General features: G+C 26.3%; 2 protein-coding genes across 5 annotated transcripts in view; both read right to left on the bottom strand.

Moving 5' to 3' along the window:
* The window catches only part of LOC127283559 (uncharacterized), a 135,417-nt gene that overhangs the window by 93,404 nt on the left and 26,680 nt on the right, over nucleotides 1-15,333 (bottom strand). The gene's annotated exons all lie outside the window — the stretch shown is intronic.
* LOC127283564 (uncharacterized) lies at nucleotides 12,314-15,203 on the bottom strand. The gene has a single exon (XM_051308524.1). The coding sequence runs from the start codon at nucleotides 15,047-15,049 to the stop codon at nucleotides 12,434-12,436; it is 2,616 nt and encodes an 871-aa protein (XP_051164481.1). The 5' UTR covers nucleotides 15,050-15,203; the 3' UTR covers nucleotides 12,314-12,433.

Below are 15,333 nucleotides of genomic sequence, written 5' to 3'. Positions count from 1 at the left end.
AAAGCGGAAAACATATTTTCAAATATATATATGAGAAAATTTTTGCAGTAGATTATAAAAGTTGAAACAAAGTTTTAACCTTTAAAACTGATATGTTCGACGCTCCACGAGAAAAATGACGCTGAAGTTACCAACGTTGATTCGACGAATCGACGAACGAATTTTTCGCTTTCAGATTAGTTTAAAGGCCAAGAACCAATTTTTTTAAATTGAAACTTCTTTATTTTGGTCCCGAATACATCTTTAAATACTAAAAATCCTCAATTAAGGCGGGGAAATATTCAATCTTAGGAAAAAAAAATTCTTTTCGTCGATTCAACGTTGGTAACTTCAGTGTCATCGAGAAAAGGGACTTTAAAGGTAAAAAAAAAAAAATTTAGGTTACGTCTGTGATTTATGTTTATGTCTTCATTAGTTCGAAAATATTCAACAGAAACTAATTTTGATTTTACATAATTAAAAATAAACATTTAATCAGTCTAAAACTATCACTAGACATAACCTAAAATTGTTTGCCTTTAAGGTCCCTTTTTTTGGTAAAGCGTCACATATAGCGGTCTCTTAGACCCTTATCTAAACATTTTTCGCTTATTACTTTTCACAATAGAAACTTCCGCTTTTCATATAGTAGCTTCATATTTTATGGAAAACTGTTAGGTGACAATTGTTTCATTTAAAATGCGTTAAATTTTATAATATCAATGAAAATTTCAGTCTGTATTACCGGCATTAAAAAAAAACATCAAATTAAAGGAATAGCGGTCTGACAGACCGGGGAAAGGACTAAGCGTAATTTTTTGGCATCTATATCAGTTTAAAGGTTAAAGAATTTATAAGATTTCATTTTACAGGTATATCTTGATACTTAATTACAATTCGAATATTAAATTCCAATATCGTTACACTATATAATTAACAATTTAATTTTTGCGGAAAAAGTTTTGTAACAAATTTTTGAACTCGGCGATTTTAAATGTCAAGACACCCACTGACAGGACTGTTATATATCCCCCTGACGTCATATATAGCTTGAAGAGTGAACTAACTGTTTGCCGAGAAACTGCATTCTCGAAGAATAAATATTAATACAACTACGCTATTTGCAGTTAGGTCCGCCAATGAGAGGATAGTTCTAACTCTATTCTAACATATAGGCGAAGTACCGTTGGTGACTGGCTGAAACTATGAATTTCCATAGTCTACCATAGACATCGATCAAAATCTTTCTTCTTCTTCTTCTTCTTCTTCTTCGTTTTAGTCTTTTTAATGAACTTCTCAAAACACCGGAAAATTAGAACAGAAAGGGTTTTATCATCCAATGTGCCAATTAACAACAATAAGTCGTCATAAATATTTCAACATGTGAAGCTTAACTGATTGTACTTTCTATATTTTAATTACAATAAATAATTGTTTCTTTTTTGTTTTTATAAATAATAATAAATGTGAAATTTTAATTTTAATCGTTTATAGCGAAAAGTTGATTATTAGAATTATCATTTAATTGAAGGTAATATTGTTTAAAACTATATATAATTTTATCTTAATTAAGTTAATTAATATGAAGTGAAGATTAATTAATAATTATTAAAACTTTACTATATGTGACTTGAACTGTTAAAGAAAAATTTGAAGGTTTTGGAACTTAAAACATTTTTCTTGTTTTGAAGGTTCGTGTTCTACAATCACTGTAAAAAGAAAGTACTAAAACAGTACCGAAAAGTACTAAAGCGGTACCGATTTTAGGTATCAAAATAAAACCAAATGACAATTTAGTATACCTGAAGTCGGTATTCAATTAATACCTTTCTTTTTACAGTGATGGGACACCTATTATTAAATACCGAATAATTATTTAAATAATAATATTCTGCTTCATACTTTGTAAATATATTTTTTTTGCATTAAATAACGTTAACAAATATTGTAAAACACGCCTAATTTAATAATATTTTACATTTTTATAATACGATGTCATGTTTCATATGAAAAATGGCTATTATTTTTTTTCACGTTTACAGTAGGGGAATAGTGTCAGGGTTGGACACTTGGCTTTTTTTAAATAAGAACACTAGCGCCACCTGTGTGCGTACGTGACGAATCTTCTAGTAGTATAACCTTACTTTTTGTGGCATTACATTTTTGGAGAATCAAAAGTAGCGTCTCTTGTGACTTCGGTGCAATCGAAGAGACAAAAAAAGTTTTGTTTGACTTGTGAATAAACCTAAAAAATGTGTAAAAAAAGCAAGAATTCGGCAAGATAAGCTTATTGAATGTATTGTGAGGTACATAATTTAAGAAGAAAAAAAGTGAAAAATCGAATCGCGACACATGTCTGGTTATGGTTAGCACAATTCGAAAATGATGCTTCTAGTTAGGGTTGGACACCCATATTAATTATGAATTTGACACAATTTATAAATAAATTTTATTTTATTGATATTTCAGTGCAAAATTGTGCCAAAGATATTAGAAAAATAATACTTAAATTGTATAAATTTTGTTCATCATTTCATTGAGTTATTTGGAACAATAAAGCGTTATTTTTTGTAATTTGAGTTCATTCCTTTTTTAAACCCATGAAGCTTTACAATTTGTAAACAATAAGTAAAGATAAACATGAAAAAATAAGAATAAAAAACATTACAAATGTTATTTTACGTTTTTACCAATAATGCGTTTCGATTTTCAAAAAGTCTCCAACCCTGACTGAAAAGTCCAACCCTGACTAGATTTTTTTTTTTTAAATGTTTATAACTTTTTTAATTTTGGACCAATCAATTTACGGTCCACAGCAAAAGTGTTCCTCTTTTGTAGATCTTTCCACCCATATACCACAATTGACTGAATTTATCTAAACAAAATATTTATTAGCAAAAAACCAAAACTGTGTCCAACCCTGACACTATTCCCCTACTGCTGATCATACGTCATAACTTGGTCATAACCTAAAAATAATTTGGCGCGAAATTTTAAATAGTCGTTCACTTACCAAGTGTTACTTTTTAAATTTTGTCGAAAAATAATTGTAATAATTATTAATTATAAATTTTTTTTTATTGTTTTTTAGCATAAAAAAAACTTTTATGTCACATGTTTAGTCGCTGTGTAAGTAAAAACACGCATGGGTATAGCTGACACAACTTATAATCAGTATTGCCAATATTCACGTTTCATAAACTTAAACTTTTGCCTGTCCCATTGTTAAACACAAGCAATTACAAGAAATTATTTAAATAAAAATTGTTTATGAAATTTAAAAAAAAATTGAAATTAGTAGATATTATACTTGAAAACATACTCTCTAAAACTAATTCAAAATTATTGATTTCAACAAATTTTTTTTTTTCATTCATTTTGTATTGTTTTTGATAGAAATTTTTTAAAATTAAAAAAAATTTTTTTTGAAACATTATAGAAAGTTAAATAGTAAATTATAGTAAATTCCTTATAAACTTAATTTATTAATAGGTCGATAAATAAGGGATATTGGTAGCTGTCATTTTCATTGTCATTATTATTTTCGTTAACGCATATTGTCATTGTCTGTTTTTTTCTGTGAAAATTCAGATAAATAAAAATTGTTTTGTGAATATAAAATCTACTTTTTAAAATTCTCTTAAATTAGAAATTCGATAATTTTTAATTCAACACCGCAAAAATTCTTTCATGTGGGAAATATTCATATGCATCGAGAATTTTTTAACTGTCGCTTTAATTAATTGGTAGGCTACCATTATTTGAAATTAGAAATTAATTGAAAGTTATTATTATTATTCGTGAAGCATCCTTTCATGTTGTCTTTTACCATGACTCGAATTTTCTCTTGGTTCCTTCGAGACAGTAATAGTTTATCTCTCTCTTTCTGTCGACCCCATACATATACACTTCCGACAGCATCCATGCGTAAGATTAAAGCAGTGAGCTATGAATAGAATTCACATTTACATTCGTGACATTGGCAGTGACAGTGGCAGTGCCAGTGACAAATGTAGGGGCATATGTATATATATATAGTATAATTATTGTTCACTTTCCACTGCGGTGGAATACAATATAAAGTCATATAGGTGCGTAGATTTTAGAGAATTTTCTTCATTATCGTCGCAATGATCAACTTATAATAATATATAATATATGGTATATAAGAGATAATATAATGATGGGAAAAAAAGCAGCTTTCTCCCATCACTTTCCCACACGTGATTCTTTCTCACTTTTATTATATACATGATGATTCGCACCCCTTGCTATAAACTCGTGTATACTTATGGAAACGCCTACTTCCGATTGGCTTTTATATCAAACTCGCGTGTAGGTTGGAAAGTGCATTCAAGTGCATCGATCAACGAGCAACGATTAGGCCATTCAAGATTCATCATATATATATATTCTCACTTCCTTGTCGTAGCATAAATATTATAAAATATAATCAAAGTAGACCATTCAATTTTTTTTTGTCTGCTTTGCAAAATTAAAAAAAAAATTATTTATACAGGGGCGTATGAATATTCCATAAGAATATCATTAGCTAGAATTTTTATTTGTATGAATTTCATTTTGCAGAATTTCTTTTTAGACAAATTTTCATTTTTCAAATTAGCATTTGAATTACATTCTTTATTAATTAAATTTTATTTAACATAATTTTTAGATACCGAAATTTTGTTTAACATAATTTTTAGATATCGAATTTTTATTTAACATGATTTTTATTTTACCAAATTTTTTTTATCCAATTTTAAATTTAAACCAATTTTAATTTATCAAAATTCTTATTTACAAGAATTTTAGTGATTCGAATTGTTTAATGTCAGAATTTTTAATTTATCGAATCTTCATTTGTTCCAAATTTTTCTTTACACGAATTGTTATTTGATAGAATTACTAAAAAGAGCAAATTTTCATTTGTCTAAAATTGCAAATGGCCGAACAAACAATCGACAGAAAGATTTCGGCGCGATATTTAAAATTCATCAATCAAAAAGTTGTCAATAAAATCATGATTTGTGGATTTTAAAAATCTCACCGAAATCTTTCTGTCGATTGTTTCTTTGGCCATTTACAATTTCGGGCAAATAAAAATTCAGTACCTAAAAATTCTGTTAATTAAAAATTGTTTTAAAAAGAAATTCTAACAAATGTTAATTCGAAAAATGAAAATTTTTCTAAAAAATAATTATATATCTAATAAAATTGTTGAAAATAAAAATTTTAACTTATATTAAATCTTATTGAAATTTAATCCGAAATTTTCATCAGTGTTTTTATATCTATATGTTTATTTGTTATATATTCCTTTTTCATAGAGAGAAAATTAATTCTTTTTAATTCTTTCAATTTTTTCAATTGTTATTTTAAAAAAATTGCAAAATAATTTATAAATAATAAATATCTGGTGAATAAATATTAGACTACTTGCTTTTAATGAATGTTTATGAAATTTAAGAAAATTATAGAATGAGTATATATATATATTTGAAAAGTGACTCAGAAATTTTTTTATTACAAAAGACAAGACTGGTTTGAAATATCAGTTACAAGATCCGATTGTTGAACCGAAGTTGATATCCATTTAACTTTTTTCTCCCTAGATCGATAAGTATATACTATTTTTAAAGAACTGAAATGATCTTATTTTTACTTTTTAATTAATGTTTACTTAAATAAATATTTAATACTTTTTTTTCAATAATTTAATAATTTAATTATTTAAATAATAATAATAATTATTATATAACAATTACTTTGTTAATAATTTGTTAAATTCTCATAATTATTATCTCATACAGAAATTTTTCTTCTATATTTTTTTGCCCTTCTTTTTCTATTCTATTTTCTTTATAATGTATTTAAACAATAATTTTTATGACATTTTTTGTTCGGGAAAAAATTGCGTAAAAAAAGTTTTTTTTCCATATGTATTTCCGTTTTTATATGAAATTTTTTAATTACTCAAACTTATGGTCCCAAAGAAATGTCTCGTGAGGCGCCACACTTGAGGAGGTTTTTTTTTTTAAGTTTTATAATTAAGTCTAGACTCTGCTGGAGAAAAATGACCTCAGTTCGCGATGATTCATCCAATATAACTTTCTTTCGCAATAGTTTACAACGAATATAATACACTAAATTGCGATTAAAAATAAAGATTTTATTCGCGATTCTTCATTATATCGATGAAAATTGTGTCGAAAGTAAAAATTATCTGAATTTCATTTATCCTTGACCTCTTAAGGATTGGCCAATGGATGTTTCATCGTGATTTATCTAATGTTTTTTCTTCCCCAGTTCCTTTATAAATTTACAATTAGAAGTACAGCTATATTGAAAACAAATTCTAGTTGGAAAAAAAAACAGAATTATGATTAAGGTACATTCAAAAAGTTCGAATTACAAAAAGATCGAAATTTTTAGAAATTCGAATTATTAAATGTTCGAATAACTAAAAAAGATAGAATTATCAAGAAAGATCGAATTTAATAATTAGTACTTTTAGAAATTCGTTCATTTTTATAATTCGAACTTTTAGAAATTCAATCCTTTGGTTATTCGAACATTTAATAATTCAAATTTCAAAAAATTCGATCTTTTTATAATTCGAACTTTTAGAAATTCAATCCTTTGGTTATTCGAACATTTAATAATTCAAATTTCAAAAAATTCGATCTTTTTATAATTTGAACTTTTAGAAATTTTATCTTTTGATGGTAATTGGAACTTTTCGTTATTCGAACTTTTGGTAGTTCGAACGTTTAAAGATTTTATATTCTGATAGTTCGAACTTTTAGAAATTCACTCTTTTGGTAACTCTAACTTTTAACAATAATAATTCGATCTCTTGGTAAATTCGAACATTTGAAAATCCGATTAATTCGACATTCGAACTTTTAGAAATTCGATTTTTTAATAATTTAAATTTTCAGTAATTCGAAAATTTGAAAAAAAAAATAATTTGAATTTCTAAAAATTTGATAAAATTTTCTTTCAAATTTGATCTTTTGATAATTCGAACTTTTGTCTTTTAGGCGAAAATAAAACGACTCCATTTGATATATTGATATATTTAGAGGGGTTAAAATTTTACTTTTGAGACTCTACATAAATGTGTTTAGGGATGATACATAAATATAGGTGCAGAGTTATTTTTATCAAAAAGTGCAACGAACCAATTTCCTGTTCCGAATTTATATATTTCTGACAGTTAAAAATGGTATTTTCTTAAATTTAAAGACGTGTTTACTTTTTTGAGAATTACCCGATAATAGTTTTTCACTTCATGTATTTTTGAAGTTTTCTTTTTTTATACAATGATGACTGACTTGACTACATTTGGTTGAGCTACTTAGTATTTTCAAGAGATTTGTGATTTCAGTCTTGATGGCGATTATATACATATATATATATATATATATTGAAAATGGAAACAAGATGTTTTAGTGCTCGTGACTCATGTTCTTTTTTTTACAAACTCCCACAAATCTTTCTGATGTTAATTTATCATTGTTTTTTGTAAAAATATATTTCTTCATTCAGTGCCTTAAAAACTGGTCTTTTTTTTGTATATTTAATGTAATTTCCTTTTAAAATTATCAATTTAAAATTTATTTTCTCTTTTTTTTTTTGTTCATTCAATTTATTTTTCTTAATTAACAGAGTATAATAAAAAATAATATTTTTGCATAATTGAATTAACATTTTTTAAAGATTATATAATTCTTAAGTGAGGTCACTCCTGAATCATAACCTTACATTTTTTTCATGAACCTATTTTATTATTTTTTATACATATTAGGTATAATCTTTTTATATTATATGAAAAGATTTTGCAAAAACATCGGTTCAAAATGAACATAACCTCAAAATCCATTTTTCTATGTTAAAAAAATAGGTATGTATCTAAATATAACTTCCCCTTTTCCTTTTCCCCTAACCTCAAAATATAAGTTAAAACCTGAAAACATAACCTCAAAATTTTGGGTCATAAGTCAAGAGGGCGCTGAATATGATACTAAATCTTGTGTTTTTATACAAATTAAATTTTTGCATTAAAAAAAAAAAAAAATAATTGTTTTCACTTGAGACAAACACGTTTTGTATACATATATAAATGTAATTTCTATAAACAGTCACGATACTATTAATTTTCACTTGGTCACTTTTTAAGTCGAGTCATACGCACAGTTTCGCCTAATTGCACATTAGAAACCGGAATAATGTTATTACAACACCTTGCAGACGTAACTTATTCTATAAAGTATATATATATAGGAACAAATGCACGAATTGGAGCGGAAAAAAAATTGTAATTTAACTAACCGGTCCAGATTAAAAGATGTTGATAATAATTCAATCGTTTGTAAATGACATTAGAATATATTTATTAAAATTTACTTTTATTTATAGGAAAATGTTTCGTAACAATTGTATGTACATATATATATATATATATATATATATATATATATATATGGGACGTTCCGCGTCAACCGGATCAGTGCTCTGTACATAATTGTATGGGACCAATTGAAACGTTTAAGGTCTTAAAATGTTCATCTCGAAGTACTTTAACATTTACAATATGGCCTTTTTAAAAATCCAAAATGGCGGCCGAATTATGACACATTATATGGCTGAAATGTAGAAAATGTATAATTAAAACATTATTTAAGAAGCAAAAAATGTACGAATTGGCATTAAATTGATCATCAACAGTGCTAGGGGTTTACAGAATCAAAAAATGCTGACACTTTTCAAAATTTTCAAAAATACAAAATGGCAGATCCAAAATGGAGGAATAGTATTAAAAATATGACTCAATTTACTCGAAACTTAGGAACCGGGGGTTTTTGGGGTCGCTGATTACAAATCTGAACTCAGTTTTCAAAAATACAAAATGGCGGATCCAATATGGCGGACTGTTTTTGAAAAAATTACCCAATTCAATCGAAACTTGTGACTCGGGGGTTTTTGGGGTCGCTGATTACAAATCTGAACTCAGTTTTCAAAAATACAAAATGGCGGATACAATATGGCGGACTGTTTTTGAAAAAATTACCCAATTCACTCGAAACTTGTGACTCGGGGGTTTTTGGGGCCGCTCTTTACAAATATGAACTCAGTTTTCCAAAGTACGTTCTATAAACATTTATTTTTTATCAATCTCTCTACCTTTTAAGAATTAGGACTGTATGAACATGTGTCTTTTAAAATTAGCATTACGTAATATTATTTTCTGCACTAAAATACGTACTTGTTATGATATTTTACACGCAATAAACTTGAAGCAGTCATTTTGATATTTTATTGAATTTTGTAGATATTTTTCCAAAATTTAAGGCGGAATGCTTTTTAACCTAGTTGAGATTTTTGTTGATTAAACATACACCTTATTTTGTTTGTAATTCTGCAAACTTCCTTAAATTAATTTGAATTTTGTATTTTTGAAAACTGAGTTCAGATTTGTAATCAGCGACCCCAAGAACCCCCGGGTCCTAAGTTTTGAGTGAATTGGGTAACTTTTTAAAAAACAGTCCGCCATATTGGATCCGCCATTTTGTATTTTTGAAAACTGAGTTCAGATTTGTAATCAGCGACCCCAAAAACCCCCGAGTCACAAGTTTCGATTGAATTGGGTAATTTTTTCAAAAACAGTCCGCCATATTGGATCCGCCATTTTGTATTTTTGAAAACTGAGTTCAGATTTGTAATCAGCGACCCCAAAAACCCCCGGTTCCTAAGTTTCGAGTAAATTGAGTCATATTTTTAATACTATTCCTCCATTTTGGATCTGCCATTTTGTATTTTTGAAAATTTTGAAAAGTGTCAGCATTTTTTGATTCTGTAAACCCCTAGCACTGTTGATGATCAATTTAATGCCAATTCATACATTTTTTGCTTCTTAAATAATGTTTTAATTATACATTTTCTACATTTCAGCCATATAATGTGCACTGTTAGAAATCGGACTCCAACTTTACACCGAAAAGTTTTAAATTCAAACTGTTTGAGATTGAATTATTCGGTTTCACACTCAAGAGTTTGAAATGTTGAAAGTTCAATCTCTAGAAGTTTGAATTTCAAACCGTCGTGGTTTGAAATGCAGAGTTGCGCGCGCCTCTCCCACTTTTACAGAATTCGTAAACATCCCTTAGACGAATATACCTGACGGCTACACGATTTGCCTATTTTCCTGAATAAATCAGTCCATTAGCAAATTTTCTGATCGGTTTTTTAATTCGTCTCAAGCGTTTTATATTAGGCCAATAGAATAAAACGATTATAATTATTATTCAAATAATGTTATTTAATTACTAGCAATATTAAACGCGCGCAAGCGCGCCAAATTGAGTATTTAATTGTTTGTTATAAAGAAATTAAAGATTAATATTATCAAAAATAATTTAAATTTATTAGAATATTATTTCATATTAAATGATTATAATGAAAATTATTATTATATGTTATTAAATTATATATAATATTGAATTATTTTCCAACTTTTCAATTTAAAATTCAATTATTTACCAAGTTTTCAATTTAAAATTAAATAAAATTCAATTATTATACAAAATTTCAAATTCAAAATCAAAGGAAATTCAATTTTTCCCAAAATTTCAATTCAAAATCTTTTAAAATTCAATTATTTTCCAAATTTTCAATTTAAAATCAAATAAAATTCAATTATTACCCGAAATTTTAATTCAACATCAACTTAAATTAAATTATTATCCAAAATTTCAATTAAAATTCAATTATTTTCCAAAATTTCGAGTCAAAATTAATTATTATAAAAATTTTCAATCAACAATCAACTAAAATTAATTATTATAAAAATTTTCAATCAACAATCAACTAAAATTAATTATTATCCAAATTTTCAATCAACTAAAATTAAATTATTTTCAAAATTTTCAATTTAAAATTCAATTATTTACCAAGTTTTCAATTTAAAATAAAATAAAATTCAATTATTTTTTAAAATTTCTATTCAAAATTAATTATCGAAATTTTCAGTTAAAAATGAACTTAAATTAAATTATTATCGAAAATTTCAATTAAAATTCAATTATTTCCCAAAATTTCAATTCAAAATCAATGAAAATTCAATTATTTTCAAAATTTTCAATTCAAAATCAAGTAAAATTGAATTATTTTCTAAATTTAAAATCAAATGAAATTTAATTATTTTCTAAAATTTCAATTCAAAATTAATTATCAAAATTTTCAATCAAAAATCAACTAAAAATGAATTATTATAATTAAAAATTACTTGAAGTTCAATTAATTTCAAAAATCTCAATTTTAAATCTTTGAAAATTCAATTAAATTTAAAAAATGTTTTCCAAAAATTGTTTGATAAATTATTTTTAGTTCTGTAAAATTTAATAATTGTTTGAAAATTAACAATATCTTTTGAAATTTAATTATTTCTAAAAATTTCAACTTTAACCCTTCGAAAAGTATTATTTAAAAAAAAAATTTTTTATTTAAAAATCTGTAAAATATTTTTGTTAAAATAAAAAAAATCTACTTTTTTTCGGAATATAAATCGACTAAAACGACTTTTTTTGTGTCTTTAAGTTGATCCAAGGCCTGTGTTTTTATAATTAATATTTAATAGGTATTCATTGGCCCCTGGTACCTTAAAAATAAATTTTTTCAAACACAAAATAATGTCAAACAACAATATTTAAAAAAAACAAAAGACCTATAACAAATACCAACTTCAGGTGTGGACAGAATGAACGAAAGATATTCACGATTATTATATGTAATTATCAAATAAATATTTTTTTGTAAAATAAATACTAGTATTTATTATTATTTATATTATATATATATATATATATATATATATATATATATATATAAAACTAGTACTATTCAATTAAATAGTATTTGCTTTAAATACAGAAATTATTGGTTTTATTATCGTTTAATTTATTAAAATGAATATTTATCTGAAAAATAGCTAAGTAACTGATTATTCATATTATTTATTTAAAAAATGTGCGTGTAGCAAATCTTAAAAACTTTTAAATTGATCTATATCGGAAAGGTAGAGTGTAAAAACTCGTAACTTAAAGAAAAAACAATATTTAAATATTTATATTAAATATATATAATATTATTTATACATACAAATAAATGGAACATATTGTTACAGAACAAAACTTTTTTGACATTTTAATAAATTTTATTTAGTTAAAGTAATTATGCATAATATGGTTGGATGTCTTATATAATCAATACAAAGAGTCATATTTATAATAAATTTAAAGAAAAATTATTTTGACATGTACTTATTAACGTATCCAATGGTTTCATTTTATACAGAATAACTAAAATCAGTGACGTTAGTATGAGTTCATTAAAAACAAAATTTGAAGAATGATTATACAAGAAATACATTCATATTTTTTTAATTCTATATCTAGTTAATTCTGTATTTGGGAATAATGTAATAATCAGTTGTGTGGTAAGGTTGATGTAATTCGTAAGAGATAACGTGTGTTAAAGTTTTTAAGTCACATATTATTTTTGTTGACCCTTCCTTTGGTTCGATTTTGTATCCTAAATATATGTCGTCATATTCTACTGTTTCGTACGGTTTACAAATCGCGTAGGCAGAATTACAAGCTACGAATAACTCTACAATTTTAAAAAAGAATGGAAACTCCGAAGAATTTTCTTTTTTTGTTATAAAAAATCCTACCCTGTACTCAACACGGAAAGACAGTTTTTCAACTTTATAAACAAATTTAGGAAAATCTTTTAAAAAAATGTTATCAATCCCATTCTTTGTAAGACATTCTTCGAATAAAACATATTTCCCGGATTTTGCGGAAACTACTTGTTCCACTCTTTTATCACAATTAATCCACTGTTCATAAATAAATTTTTGGTGTTGTTCAGCTAACGTCTTAATAACATTTATAAAATTTTTCATTTTATGCACTAAATCTTTAAAATAGTTATGCTTTCCTTCGAAGCGCAATGTCCATAAAAATATCAGTGGTCCCATTAACTTTATTACTAATGGATAGTGCAATAAAAAGTGATGTTTTGGCAATAAGTGGTCTCCCAAAAATTGTAAAAATAAAGAATGATGCTGGACAATCAATTCCTTTAACTCAGCAACCATAGCATTAGAAAAAACTGGAGAGTATACAATCTGCATGATTTGTAACAAGAGCTTAAGAACCTCCCATTTTTCAATAATAGGATCAGATTTTTCATATGCTTTTTTTAAGACATCACTTAATATAAGAGGTAAATACATGCTCAAGCATCGAGTTTGAGCGGCTCGTTGACCTACCCGGTTGCCAGGTTTTTTCAAAACTATAGGACTGGGCTTATTTTTTGACTCGTTAATACCATAACTAAATATCTTGATACGTTCATTTAAATCGATAAGTTTTATCAGCTTTCGAACTTCAACCGCTTCCTTAAGAAATAATTTAATTTCTAATTGAAGTAAGCCTTCTGGAAGGTCATGTGCTATGTCAACTGAAAGGCAGTCAAACGGATCAAAATGAGATAATTCAGAAAAAATTGTTTCAAATTTGCAACCAATAGTGCGCGAAAATTCATCGTCTTCACAACGCGGATTTAAAATTTCGGACCGTAAATACTCCTCCTTTTCTAGAATCATAGTTTTTGCTTCTTCGTAAGAAACCGTGCAAATCCTACAATAATATGTATTCGCAAAGGATTCAGGTAAAGCATACAGCATATTGCCTCCTAAATTATCAAAAGAAAATGCAGCGATTGTACCGCGAATCGTATACTCTCCAATTGGAATACCTCGAGATTCAAAAATTTTTAGGTCATCAATTAATGGTCGTAAAATATTAGACATTCCGCACGTTTTAATATCTGCTGAATAAAAGAGAGCAACTAACATAATATTTTCTAAACAAGCATTAAATTCGTTTGGTAAATTACGAAATGTACAGTAAATTGCACCAAGTTTATGACCTCCCGTTTTGCTGCCTAAAGGGTTTACAGTCTCAAATTCGTCAAAGTAAAAAAGTAAAGCAACATTAGATTTATTTAATTTAAATAACAAATGTCTTTGATAATACAAACCATCTCTGAAGCTTGTGATAAATTCTGTATTTTGATCAGTATCTTTCAAAATCTCTTGCATTACATACTTATTTGACAAGACAAATTTAACAGTTTGCAATATCGGAATGTAAGCAACTTTACACGGAACAGGAATAGATTTGTAAACGCCGGTTTTTTCGTCATAAATTTCCTCTTTTCTTGTACCGATAGTTAAGTATGTTGGTTTAATGAAATTTTCGTCTATTGAACTCATTTTATTTCTCCTGTAAGTAGAACTTACATCTTTATAACTTTCCCGTTGATTATTTACATATTCGCGAAGATTTTCAGAAAAAGAGGAAGGATCGTTTGCATATATATCTCCGATATCATCAAATGCACTATCCAACATATATGAAGTTTCTTCAACAATTTTATTAACTGTAGCTTTAGGTAAGCTTGAAGAGTCTAACTTCATTATAAATTTTTGAAATAAATTCTCTTTTTTGCTTTGCTTTTCAGTTTGTTCATCTATATTTAAGCTATCAGCAATTTGTGAACCGGAAGAGGCGTCAGAATGCGTTATAGGTTTTTCAAAATATGATTCTTGGAAGTTTTCACTTACAGAATTAAAAGAAATTAAGTTTTGAGTTTCTGCAGTGTTTACCACTTCTATTAAGTCTCCACTATTTTCGGTTAAAATTTCACTAGAACTAGCTTTCCTTTTAATACTTGTTCTGATGTTAGAATGTTGCTCTTTTTTATTTAATACGTCATCTATATTAGACAAATTTAAAGGATTACTTTCGAAAATTAAATGATTTCGAAGGTGTTCGCGAAAACTTTTATAATTTTGAAAAGTCTGTTGACATGAATCTGTGCAACATTTCAGGGATAAAAGTTTACCTTCAAACAAACCATGTTTTCGGCGAAGATGAGAACATGTTTCGTCAATTGTAGTTAATTTTGCCTGACAAATAAAACAAAAAAAAGACATGTTTTTTCTACAAATTTGGTAGGATGACGATTTAACTTCTTATTGCCAAAACATCATTTTTTAGTTATTACAAATATAAAAATAAATATATTCTATCTTATAAATATAATCACTAATTTAACAACAATAGTGAATATATTATTTTTTTATCAGAGAAAATTAAAACAGTCTTAAATTCTCAATACTGTTTAAATCACAGAAAACAATTTAAAGGAACTGGCATTTATACCAACTAAACTTTCAGGTAAAACTGGATTTAAAATTTAAATTAAAAACAAGATTAT

The sequence above is a fragment of the Leptopilina boulardi genome, unplaced genomic scaffold (assembly GCF_019393585.1).
Source record: "Leptopilina boulardi isolate dan_hultmark-lab unplaced genomic scaffold, ZJU_Lbou_2.1 LbouV2_310, whole genome shotgun sequence".
Classification (NCBI taxonomy): domain Eukaryota; kingdom Metazoa; phylum Arthropoda; class Insecta; order Hymenoptera; family Figitidae; genus Leptopilina; species Leptopilina boulardi.
This window is presented reverse-complemented; position numbering and strand designations above follow the sequence as displayed.